Source organism: Canis lupus, chromosome 17, assembly GCF_048164855.1.
Source record: "Canis lupus baileyi chromosome 17, mCanLup2.hap1, whole genome shotgun sequence".
Taxonomy (NCBI): Eukaryota; Metazoa; Chordata; class Mammalia; order Carnivora; family Canidae; genus Canis; species Canis lupus.
Window position 1 is genome coordinate 14830151 of NC_132854.1, and position 20436 is coordinate 14850586.

The following is a 20436-nucleotide window of genomic DNA, read 5'->3' on the forward strand; positions in this document are numbered from 1 at the left end:
AAATTTACTAACACTTACCAGAAACTAACCAGTGACTCATTTGGTTATTATTTTATTATAATCTTGCCTAGGGAGTAGAAATATAACAAATTAAATAAGTATAAATTCTTTCCAACTGAAATGAAGAGTAGAATGTTGTCCTGTACTTAAGACATTGAAATAAAAAATGAGAGGGGATCCCTGGGTGCTCAGCAGTTTAGCGCCTGCCTTTGGCCCAGACCGTGATCCTGGAGCCCCAGGATCGAGTCCCACATCAGGCTCCCTGCATGGAGCCTGCTTCTCCCTCTGCTTGTGTCTCTGCCTCTCTGTATTTCTCATGAATAAATAAATAAAATCTTAAAAAAAAATAAGTTCTCATATCTAAAAAAAAAAAAAAAAATGAGAAAAGGGTGGGGCACTTGAGTGGCTTGATCTCAGGGTCATGCTCTCAGGATTCTGAGATCGAGCCTTGCATCAGGCTCCATGCTCAGTGGGGAGTCTGCTTCTCTTCCTCTCCCTCTACTTCTCCCCTGACTCGCACACTCTCTCTAAAATAAATAAATCTTTTTTAGGGACACCTGGATGGCTCAGTGGTTGAGCATCTGCCTTCAGCTCAGGGAGTAATCCTGGAGTCCTGGAATCGAGTCCCACATCGGGCTCCCTGCATGGAGCCTGCTTCTCATTCTGCCTATGTCTCTGCCCCCCTCTCTCTCTCTTTCATGAATAAATAAATAAAATCTTTAATAAATAAATAAAATTAAATTTAAAAATCTCTTAAAAATGAGAAAAGCGTCTTTGTTACAGTAAGGGAATTCTGGAAGATCTACAGGGTAATATTTTTTTAAAGCCATTTCAGCTTTCAGACTTCTTTAGGTAGAGAAAATTAAAATTTTATTATATTACACAATAATTTGCTAGTAACTTTATCCTCACATAGCACCACTATTTTCATTAAATATAGTAGCTGTACCTACCTAAAAAAATTCAAGATGATTTATTTTATTAAGCTCAATATTCTTATTATGAACCACTCATTAATCACTTCTTCCACATACAATGAAAACTGCTATCATCATCAATTTTCATTCATATTACCCTGATGTGAATAACTTTGAATAACATTTTGCTAAAAAATATTAAAGTACAATTGTTTCCCTGAACTACATTCACTTCATAGCCAATCTGTGCCAAAGGGTTATTGATTATGAATGTTAGAATGCTTTGCTGCTCCACTAACTTGAGTGACCTTCACTAAGTTATTCATTTTTTGCATTTTAATATTTCTACCTGTAAATAGAAATGACATATAGCAGACACTTCAACGTTGGCTCACAACCTTGAGAGTTCCCTGAGTGAAATTTGAAACTGGCTGCCATACACAGAGGGCAAGGAGAAACTGAAGAAGCAGACCACTCCACATTGGTAGTTGGCAGTTTTAATAAGCAAAGGAACTTACTTACACGGCTTACTGGGGCAACCGCAAGACATGTAGATCTGTGCACTCACAGAATCTCAAGAGTTTATACCGAGGCTTTAACAGAGTTTAGCCTTCTATACAGAGCAGATGGTCTCAATAATATTACTCTCTAAGGCTGTTTCCTTGAAGTGGCTTCTGATGTGGGAACAGTGGGCAGAACTTACATTCCACGGACATTCCAAGGACAGAAGAGAGAGTATGGGAGTATCATCGTCCTGGTCTAGCTCTGAGGTCAACAAGCAGTTCTCTTAAAGATCTCCTCTAAAGCTTACATATCACCTAGTCCTATTCTTTTGTTCTGCAGAAGAGTAAAGAAGCCCAGGGATAGTCAGCCTAAGGAATACATCAAACTCACTTAAATTTCTAAGAAAATACTATGTAAGCTAAAATGTATAATGATTATGTAAATAAATGGCCCTGGATTAATTTCATTCTTTAAAAGAGAAATATAGTGTTCCTCCCTACTGTGAACTCAAATATGCTGGAATGCATATAAATATATGTTTTAGTAGTGTCCTTTAATAGTGTAGTTTATGTGACTCTTCATACAAGTCATTTCTTAAAAATTTGTAACCACCAGATATGCTTTCACTGAAGACATTCACTGTAAATATCTTATTTCCTTCATCCTACAATTTCAGTCAAAATTTCAGCCCAAAAATAAGTGGACATGAGGAGTTAATTAAAGCAAATAGTTGTGGAAGATTCATAATATATTTCCGTTATGTTCTGTGGATAGCATTGAAACTCCTTACTCATTTGCTTTAGCTTTCTGCCTATTTATCAAAAAAAAAACAAAAAACAAGGACTGTTCAATATTTATTGGGCCCCAATAACATGTATTGTGCTAGGTATTGCAACAGATGCTAAAAATAAGACATGAGTCCTGGGGGAAAACACCATCTCTAAGAGGAGAAATAAGTAGGTACTGTATTCAAATTCTAAAGTGAGTATTACACATGATAAATGACAGTCAAAATAAAGAGCTTATGGGACTCTAAAGGAGGGATAGATCATATCAAGTAGGAAAAAATCAGGAAATGAAGGCTAAATTTAGAGGGGACACCTGAGTAGAATTTCCAGAGCAAGGTCTTCTAAGGAAAGATATATACTAAGCAAATGAAGGGAAATGAAAAACTGATCACGTTTCAGCAGCTTCAAGAGATTCGGATTCCTCATAAGGCGGGGGAGTAACTGGAAAAAAGGAATGGATCAGTGCCTCCTTCTCAACTATTTTTCTCCGCTACGGCTTCTCTTTACCATATATTTTAATATTTATAATAAATTAACAGCCTTCTGAATAGAAAAAGAATTATTCCTGACTGGGAGCCAGAAACTCGAGGCTCCACCTCCACCCAGTTAAATAAAACTGAATGTTTTGATTTGATGAATCATAGGTACTGGAAAACTACTTAATTCTGTTGCAAGGTTTTGTCTTTGAGCCTGAAGTAGTAAATGCATGAGCTTGGGGGTCAGACAGTCCTTGGTTTAAATCATGATTCAATCAAAGCTGTGTGATTCTGGCTGATAATGACATAAGCAATTATCACTTTCCTATGCATTTTTCACCTGTAACCCTCTAAACCAGCTCCTCTTAAACTTTAACGCGCACAGTACCACCTGGGGTTCCCGTTAACCGGGGTATTCGGATTTGGTAGGTCTGGAGTGGGGCCCGAGATTCTGCATTTTTCTTTTTTTTTTTTAATTTTCTTTCCTTTCCTTCTTTTTTTCTCTTCCTTCCTTCCTTCCTTTCCTTCCTTTCCTTCCTTCCTCTCTTTCAAGATTTTATTTATTCATGAGATACACAGAGAGTCCCAGGACCCGGGCATCACCACCTGAACCAAAGGCAGGCGCTCGACCGGAGCCACCTAGGTGCCCCGAGATTCTGCATTTCTGTTAAGCTCATAGGTGATGCTGCTGCTGCTGCAGCCCTGTGGGACCACTTTTGAGTACAAAAGCTAAAAGCGGAGCTCCCAGCCAGCACTATTAATGCCACCTGGGAACTTGATGGGCGTGAAATGCAAATTCTTGGACGCCCTCCCCCCTCCTCCCACCAGATCTACTGAATCAGAAACCCTAGTTTGAAACGCAACACCCCGCCCTCCATGCGATGTCACCCTAAGGTGATGGTTTCTGAACCTGAATCACCGCACCTGGGAGCGAGGTGGGTTAAATACTACTGGACATCGGGCTTTCTAAAAGCCCTACCAGATGGTGACTCTATTAAAATGTAGAAGCTCGTAAGGCAGACGATTGAACCTTGACGGGCCCTGCTTTCTGCCGGTGTAAACGTGGATAAAATCCACGCCGGCTCATGCCTTCTCTTCCAAGCCTTGGCACCTCCACCCAGCCGTAGTGGGCCGCAGTCGCAGGTGGGTCTCGGGGAGCCCGCGTCCGCCCCGCAGCAGGAGGCCGGATCGCCGACTCCCCCCTCCCCCGCCCCGGGAGCCCCGGCACCGCCCGCACCTACGTGGCTCCAGGCTCCAGCCCCCGGGGCTCCGCCGACCGCGCGGGAGCGGGACGCGCATGCGCTCGCTGCCTGCCAGGCTCCGGCTCCGAGTAACGGACTCGAGCTCCCCCCACCGGAAGTGGGCGGCCGCGCGTTGGGAGGAGCCGACTGTCCGGTGGCGGCTGCGGGCTGCGGGCTGCGAGCTGCGAGCGCCGGTCCGAGGGGCTCGCGCTTCCCTGTCCGCGCCATGGCCAGGGCCGCGGACGTGGTGCGGCTGCTCCTGGGCTCCACCGTGCTGTGCTGCTCGTTGCTCGGCGCCCGGACGGCCTCCGCGTCCAAGGCGGTGACGGCCCACTTGGCCGCGAAGTGGCCGGCGACCCCGCTGCTGCTGGAGGCCAGGTGGGTGCGGGCGGCCCCGTGGCCGAGCCCAGCGCGGGGGCGGGTCGGCGCTGTGAGGGGCTGTGGGCGGTCTCCGCGGCGCCTCAGACCGGGCTCGCCGTGGGCCGGCGGCAGCGCCCTCGTGCTGGGGCTCGGGCTCGGGCTCGGGCTGGGGCTGGGGCTCCGGCTCGGGCTCGGCGTCGCGGCGTCGCCTGCTCGCGTGAGGCCGGGTGCGCGGCGCTCCCATGCGGTTCCTCGCCCCCGCCCCGGCGGCGCCTGCCTTGCCTCGCCCACGGCTCCCCAAACGTCGCGGCCTTTTTTTTTTTTTTTTTTAATTTTTTTTTTTAATTTTTATTTATTTATGATAGTCACACAGAGAGAGGGAGAGAGAGAGGCAGAGACACAGGCAGAGGGAGAAGCAGGCTCCATGCACCAGGAGCCCGACGTGGGATTCGATCCCGGGTCTCCAGGATCGTGCCCTGGGGGCGGCCCAAACGTCGCGGCCTTTAACTCGTTTGGATCTCAGGAGCACTTACGAAAGAGAAAAGGAAGAATGGGAGCTGGGGCGCGACCTTCAGCGCAGGCAACTTCCATTGATGTAGGCAGTTCTTTTTAGGAGACGGTGTTGGAACCACCTGGCTTCGTGGTCACACCTTCTTCCTTCATGGGCTCTTGAGCTTCCTGTGGAGAAGGCAGCTTCCCGCCAGGTATTTCCTCCCGAGTCCACCGAAATGAGTTCCTATCACTTTGCAGAAACACAACTTTTATCTCGTGAATTTTGCTCATGGCGTTCTAGAAGTTAAACCACATTTGAATATTCCTCACTTTAAAAAAATAAAAAATAAAAAAATAAAAATATTCCTCACTTTAGTTAGCACGAGCTTTATTTATTTATTTATTTATTTATTTATTTATTTATTTATTTATTTATTTATTTAAGATTGTATTTATTTATTCACGAGAGACAGAGAAAGGGGCAGGCACACACAGGCAGAGGGAGAGAAGCAGGCTCCATGCAGGGAGCCCCGATGCGGGACCCGATCTTGGGACTCCGGGATCATGCCCTGGGCGGAAGGCAGGCCTTCAACCCTGAGCCACCCAGGCGTCCCTAGCAGGAACTTTTAATGCCAGCTGCTTTTTTGTCAGTTCGCCGAAGAAACCTCTTATGGACCTTTAAAAAGAGAGTCCATCACCTGACACTACATTGCGTTTTTAAGATATTAAACCTATTTTTTTGAGTTATAATTAACAGCACGTATTAGTATGAGGTGTACATAATATTTAGTATTTTTATATATTGTGAAATGATCACAGCAGTTAGTCTAGTTAATGTCTGTCACCTAACAGAGATACAAGCTTTTTTGTGTGTGTTGAGAACTTTCAACATCTTAGGAGCTTTCAAATGTGCATATAGGTCACATGCTACATGCTATACGTTACATACCCATGACTTATAACTGAAAGTTTGTACCTGTTAACCTTAAAATTTTATTTTACCAGCAAAAATGAACTTATTCAGGAATAATACAGAATTGCAATCAGGGACAAACTATGGCAAAACCATAGGCGAGTCTAACAAGCAAGGGAGAGGAACTTTATTTTATGGAGACGGAGAAAGTTTGGGAGGGTTGTTTAGAACAAAAGTCTGTTGGAGAAGAGCCAGAGCCCAGTATGATCACAGTTTCTCTTTGGCTAAGATGCAGGACTAGTCAGTTTCTGGTAGGACATGCAAAGTACATCTTTTTCTGTTAGGGCCTGTTATTGAGGATTCCTGTTGCAAATCTTGTGTTAGGAGTCTATAATTGCTTGTTCTTCCAGCAATTGATATTGAGTGGTACAGTGACCTCTTCTCCATACCCTATCCACTTTAATAAGGTTTCTATTTAATAATTTTTACATTACGCCCTTTTGATCAAAATCTTGCTTGAAAACATCACTGACCGAAAGTCAGGTTTTTCATATTTAGTGACTTTGTCCCTCAGTGCCAGAAAGGTTCTTTCTTGATTGTCTTGTCCTAATGGATGGAAAGTACACAGGGGGCTTGGAAACCACCTAAAAGCCACATTTGAGTAACAAGGAAAGGAAGTGCCCCAGAGTTCTCCCTCCTAACTATCTAAAGTATCAAAAAAAAAAAAAAAGGGATCCCTGGGTGGCGCAGCGGTTTAGCGCCTGCCTTTGGCCTGGGGCGCGATCCTGGAGACCAGGGATCGAATCCCACATCGGGCTCCCGGTGCATGGAGCCTGCTTCTCCCTCTGCCTGTGTCTCTGCCTCTCTCCCTCTTTCTCTCTGTGACTATCATAAATTTAAAAAAATAAAGTCTGTATCATTTCAAGACAGTAAGTATTGGATTGTATTCCTCTCTTAATTGGGTATATCATTTTTATAAAAGTTTGACAGGGAACTAAATACAAAAAAAACATAAAAACAGAAGTAACACAACTTCCAAATTGTATGATGGTTCTAAACCAGGCTCCTGGGTCAGAAAGTATCCAGCTGAAGGTTATTTTTTGGCACTTATTTTGACTTAGGGGACAAAAGTTCTCCCTATGGAGGCAAATCTGGAGTCTTGTATGCCTCCTAGAAGTCCTCACTTAAAGTAGCCATGAGAGAAAAATAGTGAATACTATAAGAGCACACTGTAAGAATGAAATAAGTGCATTTGAGAGATTGAGTGCAGGTATAAACATGAAGCAATAACTAATGAACTTTTTGCAGAAATAGTAAAACTTCAAAAGTGTATTAAAATAGTATTATTTCAGGGTGGCCCAGTGGTTTATTTTTTTAATTTTATTTATTTTTAAATATTTTATTTATTTATACATGGGGGAGGGGCAGAGAGAGGCAGAGGGAGAAGCAGGCTCCATGCAGGGATAAATAAAATCATGAATAAATAAAATCTTTAAAACAAAACCAAAAAAAAAAAGTATTTCAGAAGAACCACTTGAAATGTTATCCAGTAATATAGCATGTAAGGTTTCAAATTCAGGAACTATGAATTTGGATAAGAATTCAGAATCAGATAAGAATTCAGATGAAAGAAAGACATTTGTAACTTCTGAATCTTCTAACCCTTCAAAAAATGCAGCTGAGAATTTAATTTGTCATGAGATTTTGATGAGACTGTTGCTGAAAGGCCATAATCAAGAGAGGAGGTTTCTCCCTTTAACAGGGGTTTGGGAAATGCACACAAGAACATTTCCTTTCTAAGAAGGGGATCATAGAAGCAAACAGTGAGGAAGAGGTATACAGGTCTGGTCCTTACATATTAAGAAAGCTGCATTATCAGTTGTTCCTCTTGTTTTCACTCAAGAAAATCTTTACTTGCAGGTCACCAGATGGTGTACCAGTCCAGGCAGGGTTTGGTGATTTCTCTAGATGTGTCATGTGACTCCAAGAGCCTATTCCTTGGAGTTTGGTGCCACAAGAACTAGCAGTTCCTGATAAGAGCCTTTCTAGCAAGATTGAATACAGTCTTTCTGGAGGTGCCTTTTTTCAATGGAATCTCTTATTTGTGAGATGTGATGCTTAAGGCCCTGTCCTGGCAGTGCACTTTGAGAAAGGTCACAGTACCAAAGCATTAAAGAATTAATTAGGCCTTTACAATATTGAAGTATATCTCCTTTTATCTGCTGTGGGTCAAAGGAGCTGTAAGGGCCAAGTGCATTGGACATCTGTGACTATCTCAAAGGGTAAGAGTTTGAGTTTCGAGGGGATGGATCAGAGATTTAGAAGAACCAGTGGTAGTGCTTTTCACCAGGGTGTTTGGAAGATCTCTACAGTTTTGCCAATTGAGTCTTCATAGTGTTATTAATATGCTCAACTAACTCTGAGGATTGAGGATGATGTGCACCATGACAGTGCTGTAAAACTGGGCAGACAGCCCTAACTTGTCAAAGCACCTGATCAGTGAAATGGGTTCTCAGTCACTATAAAGTTTGAGAAGATTCCCCAGGTAGGGATCATTTTTTTCTAACAGAATTTTTAGCCACAGTAGAAGCAGCAGCTTCTCTACAAGGGAAGCTTCAGTCCAGTGAGAAAACATACAGATCAATACTGAAACATGTTTCTGTCCATTCGTTGGGAACACTTTATGAAATCCATCTGTGCAAACAGGTTTCCCTGGAATATGTTTTTGACAGGTGGGGCAAGTGAAGTAGGCACTTTTTACAACCTCATTAATACTTCCTCACCACTATTGGTTCATGAAATGTTATCATTGTGTCAGTAAACCACAGTGGTTTAATGCTGTTTAGTGGTAAGTGTAGGAACTTTAGCAATTTTGGTAGGGCCAGATTGTTTTTTGGTCCAAACCAGAGTGTTCTCTCTCTCTCTCTCTCTCTCTCTCTCTTTCTCTTTCTCTTTCATTTATTTATTTATGAGACACACACACACAGGGAAGCAGAGACACAGGCAGAGGCAGAAGCAGGCTCCCTGCAGGGAGCCTGATGCGGGACTGGATCCCAGGACTCCAGGATTACGACCTGAGCTGAAGGCAGATGCTCAACTGCTGAGCCACTGAGCCACCCAGGTGTCCCTGGAGTTCTCTTTCTTTATTGAACCAACAGTGATAAGATTCCCAATATTGTTTTTCCCCACTCAGACAATTGTTTGGTATCTCCTGGTGGTCTTTCCGAATTATCATTTGGCAGAACGTCTCTTTAGATAATCACAGAGGTTACTGGTTTCTTTGAGAGCAGTGTTTTGGGCAGAGATATCAGTGAGATGGTGTCCTTTGGCCTCCAGGGAGTTGAGTCTGGAATGCCCAGGAACCTTAATAACAGCCAGAGCAGCCTGCAGAAGTGTGGCATCTGACACATTTTGAACATAAGAGCCATTTTTAGTTTTAGCCATATTGTAGGTAAGAAAATTTTGTTTCTATAGTCCAAAGTCTTAAGCTACCCCAAGGCATACCAGCTATCAGTATAAATGTGGCTTTGCCCTTGGCCAGAATACAAGGATGGCTAAAAGGATGCCATGATTATTTTTTCAGGAATATTTGAGGCTAGAGTGCTATCCCTTTGCCACAGGATCTAATTGTTGGCTCTAATACCCTATGGGCCCTATGTTTTGGGGTTAGTACTCCCAAGGGTATTCCCTTTCCTCTCACATGCAAAGACACATCTGTCTTCTTGAACTTTCCAAATAATAGGGTGGGGTTTTACATTTTTGAGTAAAACATACAGAGATTGAGGCATAAGATAGAAGTTTGGAATCCAAGAAAGGTTCAAGAAAACCTCATAATTGGCGTTACTTCTAGGTTTTGGAAAGTTCAGGATGCCAGGAAATCTCCCTGGATCCATGTGTAGTCCTTGTTCTGACATTAGGTGCCCTAAGCATGAAACCTGAGTTGAGCAAACAGCATTTTTTTTCTTTGAAGTGTTTATTTCCCATGATGGCGAAAAGTTTTAACAGGTGGATGCTGTCTTCCTGTGAAGAGGTTTGAGAAGGGGGTGCAGGGAAGCATATCATTTAGGTATTGCATCCAAGTAGAACTTGCAGAAAACTTACAATCCAAATCAGCTTCTAAGGTTTGTGAAAAGAAGGGCTCTGTAAAACTGGCATTACTGTCCAGGTGTATTTCCATTCTTCCTAAGTGAAAGCAAAAAGATACTGGCTATCCTTATTGAGTGGAATACTGAAGAATGCATTGTGGAGATCAATTACAGTGAAAAATTGGCTTCCAGTGGGAATGAATGTCAGCATATGGGGTTAGGAAGAGCAGAGTACTGAGGGATAACAGGGTCATTTATTGCTCAGAGGTCCTGGATAAACCTCCGTCCTTGGCCATTGGATTTCCTCATAGATAAAATAGCCATCTTATAGGGATTGGTGTAGGAATGATGAGGCTTTGAACTTTGTAATCTTCTATTATGAGTTTGATGCCTTGAAAGGCTTCTTTATTTATAGAATATTAATTCTAGGGAGAGGTTTTGAGGCATCTATTTGAATCTTGATGGGAGGTACACTGTGGATTCTGCCAATATCAGTTGAAGATCTTGTCCTAGAGGATGGACCCAGTAGGGACAAATCATCACTGTCCTCGACTCCACTATAGTGCTGTCAGACTCAGAGCAAATAAAAGATGTCAAAGGGTCATTTAATTTACCTGGTTGCCTTTTTTATTACTATGGTCAAATTTCAGAATTATTTCCCCTTTTGGGAGAAAGGAAATTCTGGTCTATTTTTTCTAAGAAATCTCAGCCCAGTAAATGAAGAATGGCAGAGGAACTAAGGAGAAAGGTGTGTGTATCAGAGTGCTTAGACAAAAGGAAGTAGCTTTAGAGATAGGAACTTTCTGAGGTTTATTAGAGACCCTCCACTCTTTGAGACCATTTTAGTACTCCAGGGCTGCTTTATAGCAATGGGGTTGAGCACCAAGAGTATAGATAGCTCTGGTGTCAATAAGGATAGAGAGATTCAATCCCAATCTGGAGAGTGGTTTCTCTTGAGTCGATTAAGAAGAGAGACTGGGAAGAGTCTCTGTGGCTCCTCAGAGCCCTATTGGGAATTCGGAGGACACTGGAAATACTGGCTAGGGAGCTGACGTTGCAGGAGTACCTAAGTCAGTAATAATCTTTTCCCCAATGTCCTGGCTCTTTGCAAGGAGTACAAACTAGTAGGTTTTTAATTTTGTTCAGGAGCCTTCATTTGCTGGAGATGAAAACCAAGAATTTTAAGAATTTTATTGGTCTTTTTTTGGCCAGTGGGGGCAGGCAGGTTGACACATCTAGGATGTGAGCAAACATCTAGTTTGCCAAATTGACTGAATCTGGAGTGAACATAGTTTCCCATTCAACCCTGGTCCTTTTAAATAAACAGCCCATTAATAAACCTAGAGCTAAATGCTACCTAAGTGGATTTAGCATCTAAAGAAAGATAAAAATTTAAAGACAATTTGGAGTTGGTTGTAGTACTTATGAATGGCTTCACCAGGTTTTTGTGTGCAGTCTAAATTTTGTTCCAGTCAACAGGCTCAGGAAGAGCTTCTGTTCTTGCTCAGTGGAGATTTCCAGCAAGTGTTTCAGCATCTTGCCAAAAGTTAGGTGTCTGTTTCTCTAAATCTCTTTCAGGACCTTCCCTGGACTAGTTTTATCCAATGTTTGGCCTGGCCCTCACCAACAAGCATGTGGGCTAATTGACATAAATCAGGTTAGTAAGTTTGAACAACTCTGGTAGACTCTAGCAAACCTATCGAGGTCCTCAGTCACTTTAGGAAACTCTTGAAGTATGGCTCACAATTCAGCCTTAGTCCAAGGCTAAATAAATATGGGGTTTATTGAGATCCTCAGAAGACTTAGCTTTAAAGGGGAAGGTTTTAACAGGTTCAGGAAAGAAGGGAGTGGGGAGAAGTTTGAGGGGAAAGGTAAATTCAGCTAGAGAATTAGAACAGGGAAACTGAGGGTATAGAGGAGGTGCAGGCTTTATGGAAAGGAAGGAGGCTGATGACACCGGAGGTGGCATCTGAGCACAAGATAGCTGCTTCCATCCTGAGACAAGATGGCAGTGGGAAGAGAGAGACTTCAGAAACTTTTGGGTCTTTGTAATAGTTTGTTTCAGCTAATCTAGAAATTGTATTTTGCAGAGAGGCAATTTTAGATTTCTGATAACATTTGGAAGCTTCAAACTACCAAATAGGCATCCCATGCACCTTTGACAGCTTCTCAATGCCAGTTCAGCTTTGAGAAAAGTGTTAGGGAGATCAAATCATGGCCATTGTAGTTATAAATTAGTTTTGGCTAAGTCAGAAGATTTATTTAGGAATGTGGATGAGGAGGGACCATAGTTTTTAAACAAAAACCAGCCAGGGTCCCCAAAGCAGGCATAGGGGGCAGCAGGACTCAGAGTATTTTGATGTCTGGGATCCCATTTCTTAAAGGCTTTTTTCTAACGGAAAAAGAAAAATTCCTAAACAGCACAGTTTCAATGGGAAAAGTCTGTTCCAGAAGGAAATCAAACTTCTGATAGGAATAGTCCAGTTTCAAAAAGGAGTCAGATCAAAGACTTGTACAGTTCCAGTGAACAATCTGGTTCCGAAGAGTGGGACCAACCAAAGGTTAGCATAGTTGTAATAGGAACAGTTTGGTTCCAAAAAGAAGTTGGACTAAAGGTTAGTGTAGTTCCAATGGGTGTGGTCTAATCCCAAAAAGAAATTGGGAGATTTCTTTTCTTTTCAACACGAGATACAGTTCTAACAGAAACAGTCCCGTTCTGAAAAGGAGTCGGATCAAAGTCTAAATGAGTACTCACAGAAAGAACAAGGCCTTAAAGTCCCAAATAAAAGCTTGGAGAGCTCAAACACAAAGAGAGCATGGCTAGCAGTCTAAGAAGAACATTGAGGATCATTCTCAAACTCCAGGGTAGCAAGAAAACCATGAACCCATTGGCTCTGTGGGTACTGGCACCCGTTTGCTGACCAGCCTCAGAGATGATTGGGGGTCCTCTCTGGATCCCACCTCTGTTCACCAAATGTTTTTTTTTTTTTTTTTAACCAAATGTTAATCTTAAAACAGTTATTTTATGGGCAAAAATGAGTTTTCTCAGGAATAACAGGATTGCAATTAGGGACAAACAAGCTATGGCAAAACTATGGCAAGTGCAACAAACAAGAGAGGAACAGTTATTTTATACAGAAGAAAGAGGAAACTGGAAAGGATTGTTTTGAAGGAAAGTCTGTTGGAAAAAAGCAGGAGTTCAGGGTGATGATGGTTTCTCTTTGGCTGAGTTACAGAGGTAGTCAGTTTCTTGTAGGAGATGCAAGGTACGTCTTTCCCTGTTGGTCCCTGTAATTGATGATTCTTTCCTGTTGAAGAGTCTTCTGTTAGTGGTCTCTAATTGACAATTTTTTCTATCATGGACATTGAATGGTACAGCTCCCCCTTCTGGCTTTTCCTTCTAATATCCCCAATCCATGTTAGTGAGTTTTCCCTTTATTAATTTTCACATACTTTTTGACCACCTCCACCCATTTCACCTATCCACTACCTGACCCTCATGACCACCAGTCTGTTCTCTATAAATGAGACCGAGCCACCCAGTTGCCCCTGTGTAGAAGCATTTTGGTCATAGTGCCATTTGTTTATTTTTGCTTTTGTTGCCTTTGCTTTTGATGTCAAATCCAAAAAGTCATTGACAAGACCAATGTCAAGGAGCTTACTGCCTTTGTTTTCTTCAGGGAGTTTTATCATTTCAGGTCTTATGTTCAAGTCTTAATTCATTTCAAGTTAATTTTTGTATATGCTGTAGGACGGGTGAAGTTTCTTTTGCATGTGATGTCCAGTTTTCCCAACACCATTTACTGAAGAGACTGTTCCTTCTCCATTGTATATTCTTGGCTTTTCTGTTATAAAATAATTGACCATATATGCAGAATTTATTTCTTGGCTCTCTGTTCTGCACCATTGGTTAATGTGTCTATTTTTATGCCAGTCTCATACTGTTTTGATTATGATAGCTTTGTGATATAGTTCGAAATCAGGAAGCCTGTTGCCTCTAGCTTTGTTGTTCTTTCTCAAAATTGCTTTGTTTATTCAGGGTCATTTATGGATTGTTTATTCTATTTCTGTGAAAAATGGTACTGGAGGGCAGCCCTGGTAGCACAGTGGGGCAGCCCCGGTGGCGCAGCGGTTTAGCGCCGCCTGCAGCCCAAGGCATGATCCTGGAGATCCTGGATCGAGTCACACATCGGGCTCTCCGCATGGAGCCTGCTTCTCCCTCTGCCTGTGTCTCTGCCTCTTTCTCTCTGTGTCTCTATGAGTAAATAAATAAAATCTTTAAAAAAAATGGTACTGGAATTTAGTTTTGTTTTTTAAAGATTTATTTATTTGAGTGAGAGAGACAGTGAGTGAGCATGAGCAGAAGAGAGAGAAAGAGAAGCAGACTACCCTGCTGAGGAGGGAGCCCACCATGAGACTTGATCCCAGGACCCTAGGATCACAACCTGAGCCAGAGGCAACTGCTCAACTGACTGAGCCACCCAGGCACCCTGGTATTAGAATTTTTGTTTTGTTTTGTTTTTGGAATTTTAATAGGGATTGCCCCGAATCTGTAGATTGCTTGGGTAGTATGGACACTTTAACAATATTCTTTCAATCCATGCATATGGAGTGTCTTTCCATTTATTTGTATCTTTAATTTATTTTATCAGTGTCTTATAGTTTTCAGTATACAGATTTTTACCTCCTTGGTTAAATTTTTCCTAGATATTTTATTCTTTTTGATGCAATTGTTAATGGGATTGTTTTTAAATTTCTCTTTCTGATAGTTTGGTATCAGAAATGCAACAAATTTTCTTATATTGATTTTTGTGTCCTGTCACTTAATTTATCTATTTGTTCTAATAGTTTTGGTGGAGTTTTAGAGTTTTCTATGTATACTATCATGTTATCTTCAAACAGTAACAATTTTACTTCCTTCTTTGGATTTAGATGTCTTTTCCTTTTCTTTCCTAATTGCTCTTGCTAGAATTTTAAGTACTATATTGAATAAAAGTGAGAGTAAGCATCTTTGCCTTGTTCTGATCTTAGAGGAAAAATTTCCAGCTTTCCACTGTTGAGTATGATGTTAGCTATGGCCTTTATTATGTTAAAGTTTGTTCCCTCTATGCCCAGTTTGTTAAGAGTTTTTACTATAAATGAGCATTGCCTTTTGTTTAATGATTTTTTTGTATGAAGGTGGTCATTTGATTTTTATTTTTCACTTTGTTAATGTGGTATATCATAGACCGATTTGTGGATGTTGAACCATCCTTGCATCTTGGGATAGGTCCCACTTAATCATAGTGTGTGATCCTTTTAATGTAGTGTTGAATTCAGTTTGCCAACATTTTGTTGAGGATTTCTGCGCCTGTGGTCATCAGGGACATGGGCCTGTAATTTCCGTGTGTGCGGGCGTGTGTGTGTGTGTATGTTTCTCCCCCCCACCCCTCCTTGATATTAGGGTAATGCTGGCTTTGTAAAATGAGTTTGGAAGCATTTCCTCTTCTTTAAGGTTTTGGAAGAATTTGTAAAAGATATTAAATCTTCTTTGAATATTTGGTAGAATTCACCACTGAAGCCATCTGGTCTTGGACTTTTGTTTCTGGGGAGTTTTTTGATTACTGGCTCAATCTCCTTGGTTATAATTGGTCCAGATTTTCTACTTCTTTCTGAGTCAGTCTCAGGTTATTTCTAGGAGTTCACTTCTTTTAGGTGTATGATTTGTTGGTACATAAGTGTTCATAGTGTATTATGATCCATTGTATTTTATGATATCAGATGTAATAGTTTTATTGAAAAATGTATTCTAGCCTAATGTGTGTTGTCTTCCTCTATTTTCCTGCCAGAGTTTGCATGGATCCCATACTGCATTCCAAATCAGCCTAACTTTTTCCAATCTTAGATTTGTAGTTGCATTATCTTGATTTGCATTGTCCTGGAGTCTTAGAGCTGGAACTTTTGTAGGATGCTCCTTAAGGTCCTTCACAGTTTAGCACCCATGTGATGTACCAGCCTAATCACTTGTAGTGGGAAAATGGCAGCTCCCAAAAAGATGTCTACATCCTAACTGCTGGAACCCTTTAGTGTTACCTTATTTCGAAAAAGGATATTTGTAGTTAAGGGTCTTTAGATCATTGTGGATTATCTGGATTATCTAAATCCAATGTCCTTATAAGAGATAGAAGAGGAAAAGGCCTTGTGAACAGAGGCAGACATTGGATTGATGTAGCCATAAACCAGGGAGTGCTTGTAGCCTCCAGAATCTTGAGGAGGCAAGGAAAGATTCTCCCCTAGAGCCTTTGGTGGCTCATAGCCACACCACTACCCTGATTTTGGACTTCTGGCCTCCAGAACTGTGAGACCATAAGTTTCTGTTTCTAGGTTACCAAATGTTTGGTAATTTGTTACAGCAGCCCTAGGAAACCAGTACAGATTTGGTAAAGTGGAGTGCTGCTGTAACAAATACTAACAATGGGGAAGTAGCTGGTAAATCAAGCGAAAGCTGGAAGAGTTGTGAAAAATATGGTAAAAAGCCTAGATTGCCTTGAGGGGACTGTTGGTAGAAATAAGAATATTAAAGGTGATTCTGCTAAGGACTTAGAGGAAACCAGGGAGTGTGGTAGGGATAAAGCTTCTGTCATAAGGAACACTTTATGTCCTTATGAGTATAATGTTGGTAGAAACAAGAATGTTAAATCCACTGCTGGTAAATGCTCAGAAGGAAATGAGGGGGGCAGCCCCAGTGGGGCAGCGGTTTAGCACCCCCTGCAGCCCGGGGTGTGATCCTGGAGACCGGGGATCGAGTCCCACGTCGGGCTCCCTGCATGGAGCCTGCTTCTCTCTCTGCCTGTGTCTCTGCCTCTCTCTCTCTCTCTCTCTCTCTCTCTCTCTCTGAATAAATAAATAAAATCTTAAAAAAAAAAAGAAGGAAATGAGAGACCTATTATTGGAAACAAAGATGATCCTTGTTTTCTAGTGACAGAAAACTGGCTGAATTGGATTCTACACTTGTGTGGAAAACAGAACTTCTAAGTGATGAACTTAGATAGCTAACTAAGGAGCTTTCCAACCAAATCATTAAAAGTGTTTCCTGGTTTCCTCTTGTTCATAATAAAATGCAAGAGGAAAGAGAAACTGAAGATGGAGGTGTTAAGGAAAGAGGACTGTAGCACTTCTCCTGGATAATGGGAGCTTCTCCACTTGTCCATTGCAAAGAATGTTGAAATGCGGAAACTCAGTGTTGGGGACACATGCTCTGGAAAGAAGACCAAATATATGGCTGGACATTGTTTTGCTGTATAGGTTAGGCATATGACTCATGGATCCACTCAGCACTCTCAGCAGAAGCCAGGAGTAGAGGTGGGCTTATGCAGGAAGGGTCTGTGGAGGGTTTTTTGTTAATAACATGGTCCTGGTAAGATATACAAGAGACCCCCAAGGATTTTGATTATTGTATCAACAGAAACCTTGCCGGCTCATACCAGAAGAGACAGGATGAAATGAGACAAGGCTGTCAGACTTTCCAAATCCCATAGGCAGGAAATTGGCTGATAGACTACTTAACTGCAAACATGTGCTACCCTTCAACCCTTCAAGAAAAAGGAATTATGAGATGGAAGGCAGAGCTGTGGCAAGCAGGACAGCAAGTGGAGCAACAAGCCACTGAGGGTTATGCTCAGGGCTTGAAACCTAATAGAATTTGTCCTGCTGTATTTTGAACTTGTTTGGGACTGATAACTCCTCTATTCTTCCTAATTTCTCCTTTATGGAATTGGAATTTCTGTCTTTGGAATGCCTATCTCATTACTGCATTTTGGCAGTACACAACTTGTTTTCTAGTTCATAGGTCCACATATGGAGAAGAATTTTGCCCCAGGGTGGAGCATACCCAGTGTCTCACTTATACCTGTTTTAAGTGATTTACATGATAAAATGTGAGACTTCTGGTGATATTTATGTGAGCTTTTGATTTAGAGATGATATTCTAATGGGTTGAGATTACATTGGAGAATGTTGGGGTATATACATTTGGCATATACATTTTGTATGTGGGACAGATATGGATTCTGGGGAGCTCAGGGTGGACTATAGTGGCTTGAATGGTGGCCCCCCAAAAGATAAATGTAGATCCTGACCTTTGGAACCTGTTGTGCTAACCCTGACACCAGGAGTTTAGACCTTTGACCTTTACAAATAAATTTCTCTTGTTTTAAGCCACTATGTTTGTGGTTTTGATACAGTAGCCCTAGGAAGGCAATATAATACTCTGCAACAGTCTTTTCTTCATTGATACCTTATTTATGGACTTAGCATATTACTTTCTCCTTGATAAAACTAATGTCTTTCTAGTATGTTCTCGTAACATTTGGTCAATACTTCAGTAATAATTCTTATTGCAAGGTATGTATGCTAATCTCTGAGGCTAAAATGTGAGCTTCAAGGGATAAGATTATTTCTTATTTAAATTTATTTTGCAAGGCATAGTGTACAAAAGTAAGTGCTAAAATGTGAGCTTCACGGGATAAGATTATTTCATTTAAATTTATTTTGTGGGCAGCCTGGGTGGCTCAGCAGTTTAGCGCCACCTTCAGCCCAGGGCGTGATCCTGGAGACCTGGGAGAGTCCCTCTTCAGGTTCCCTCCATGGAACCTGCTTCTCCCTCTGCCTGTGTCTCTGCCTCTCTCTCTCTCTGTCTCTCTCATGAATAAATTTATTTTGCAAGGCATAGTGTACAAAAGTAGGTGCTAAAATGTGAGCTTCAAGGGATAAGATTATTTCTTATTTATATTTTGCAAGGCATAGTGTACAAAAGTAGGTGCTCAGTAAGTATTCGTAATATTGGGTTGGTAGAAGCAATAAGAATCTTTGGCGCTCTCTGGCTCTCTCTGGCTCTCTCTCTTTCTCCCTCTCTCTTTCTCTCTGTCTCTGTCTTTTTCTCTCTCTCTTCCTGTCTCTCTCTCCCTCTCTCTCTCTCTCTCCTTTCTCTCCTTTCTCTCTCTATCCCTCCCTCTCCCTCCCTCCCCCCACCTTCTCCCCTCCCCCCTGTCCCCCTCTTCCCCTTCTACCCCCCTCCCCCCTTTCTCTCCTTCTCTCCCCCCTCCCCATTTCTCTCTGTCTCTCCCCCTCTTTTTTAAAGATTTATTTATTTAAGAGAGACAACACAAATGGGAGGGGCAGAGGGTGTGTGAGAGAATCTCAAGCAGACTCCCTGCTGAGCGTGGAGCCCAACATGGGACTCCATCTCATGACCCTGAGACCATGACCTGAGTCAAAATCAAGAGTTGGACACTCAACCTACTGAGCCACCCAGGGCCCCAAGAGTATTTCTTATTCATACTTGTTTTCCCAAGACTCAGTACAAAAGAAGTCGGCACTCAATAATGTTGATTCAACAGAAGGGACCTACTTTAGGTAGTGTCTTCTTCAATCCACCATCAGAATTACCTCTACAATATACCTGATCTGTGGAAACTGTCCTGATTGCATGATCCAGACAGGATGCTTAATGTTTATTCCCTCATGCCCTTACCTGTTCTTTTGTGAACAAATATAAATTGTCAGCAAGTCCTTTGTTATGCAGACTACAGTCTTTCCCACTACAACTTTTATCTAGTAGTCTTGACTTTATCCTCGTGAACCAAATCTCTTTTTGACAGTGTAGCAGGCTGGAAGCTGGTAGTTCCTTTAACAGTTGCACTTTGCATTTTTGTTTTCTAGACTTCATTATTCTGCTCACGTTCTAGTTTTTAATGTTTCTTGTAATAAGAATTCTAGGTAAGTCAAAGAGGTTGAGAGGAACAAATGGAAAATGAAGAATTGAAAGCATTGAGTAGATAGAAGGAGCTTGGGAGAAATAATGGTTTTCTGTTTGGGGAAGCTCCATTCTTTTTTTTTAATTTAAAGCTTTCTTGGGAATTTGTCTCGCCTGTCTCTCACCTGTCTCTCGCCTCTCTCTCACCTCTCCTGTCTCTCGCCTCTCTCTCGCCTCTCCTGTCTCTCACCTCTCTCTCGCCTCTCCTGTCTCTCTCCTCTCTCTTGCCTCTCCTGTCTCTCTCCTCTCTGTCTCTCCTGTCCCTCTCCTCTGTTTCTCCTGTCTCTCATCTCTCTTCTGTCTCTCCTGTCTCTGTCTCTAGAATCTTTTAGTTCAGACTAGAAATTTGAGTGCCTATTTTGAGCATGGCCCTATGATGAGCACTGTGTAGGAAGCAAAGATGGATGAGGTATACCCCCTACCTAAAGAAATTTATAATTTAGTACTATTTGCTAGGGATGATTATAGACTGATGAGGGTAAATTTTCATAACTCATAACTTCTACATCAAAACTGCATTTATAACACTGGTGTTGCTCTTATAACTACTGTCGTGCTCTTTCATACATATAAACATATCCTCTATGCAAATCATTTTTATTTCTCTATGGTAGAGCTCTTTGGGAAACACTGTTCTAAATATTGTATAAAGCAAGTAAACAAATTGGAAATACCAGTTTTGGGGGTCTTTTTTACTTTTTTAAACTTTAACTGAGGAACTGATGTAGATGATCTCTCAAGGATATTTCCTCATGAATTACTGGCAAATTGCCCCTGGAAGTCCATTCCAGAAGAGTTCCCAAAGTGCTGAGAGCAGTGGTATATTGAGGGAATAGGTGTGTATGAATATGTTCTCAAGGTGAACAC

At 41.8% G+C, this 20436-nt stretch overlaps 1 protein-coding gene across 2 annotated transcripts in view; it reads left to right on the top strand.

Annotated features, from left to right (window-relative positions):
• The first annotated feature begins 4050 nt into the window (after positions 1-4050).
• Positions 4051-20436, top strand: part of UGGT2 (UDP-glucose glycoprotein glucosyltransferase 2) — a 191763-nt gene continuing 175377 nt past the window's right edge. For both annotated transcript variants that reach the window (XM_072782599.1, XM_072782600.1), the window contains exon 1: positions 4051-4304. In XM_072782599.1, the coding sequence (XP_072638700.1) occupies positions 4153-4304 (152 nt within the window). In that variant the 5' untranslated portion in view covers positions 4051-4152. The remainder of the gene's footprint in view (positions 4305-20436) is intronic.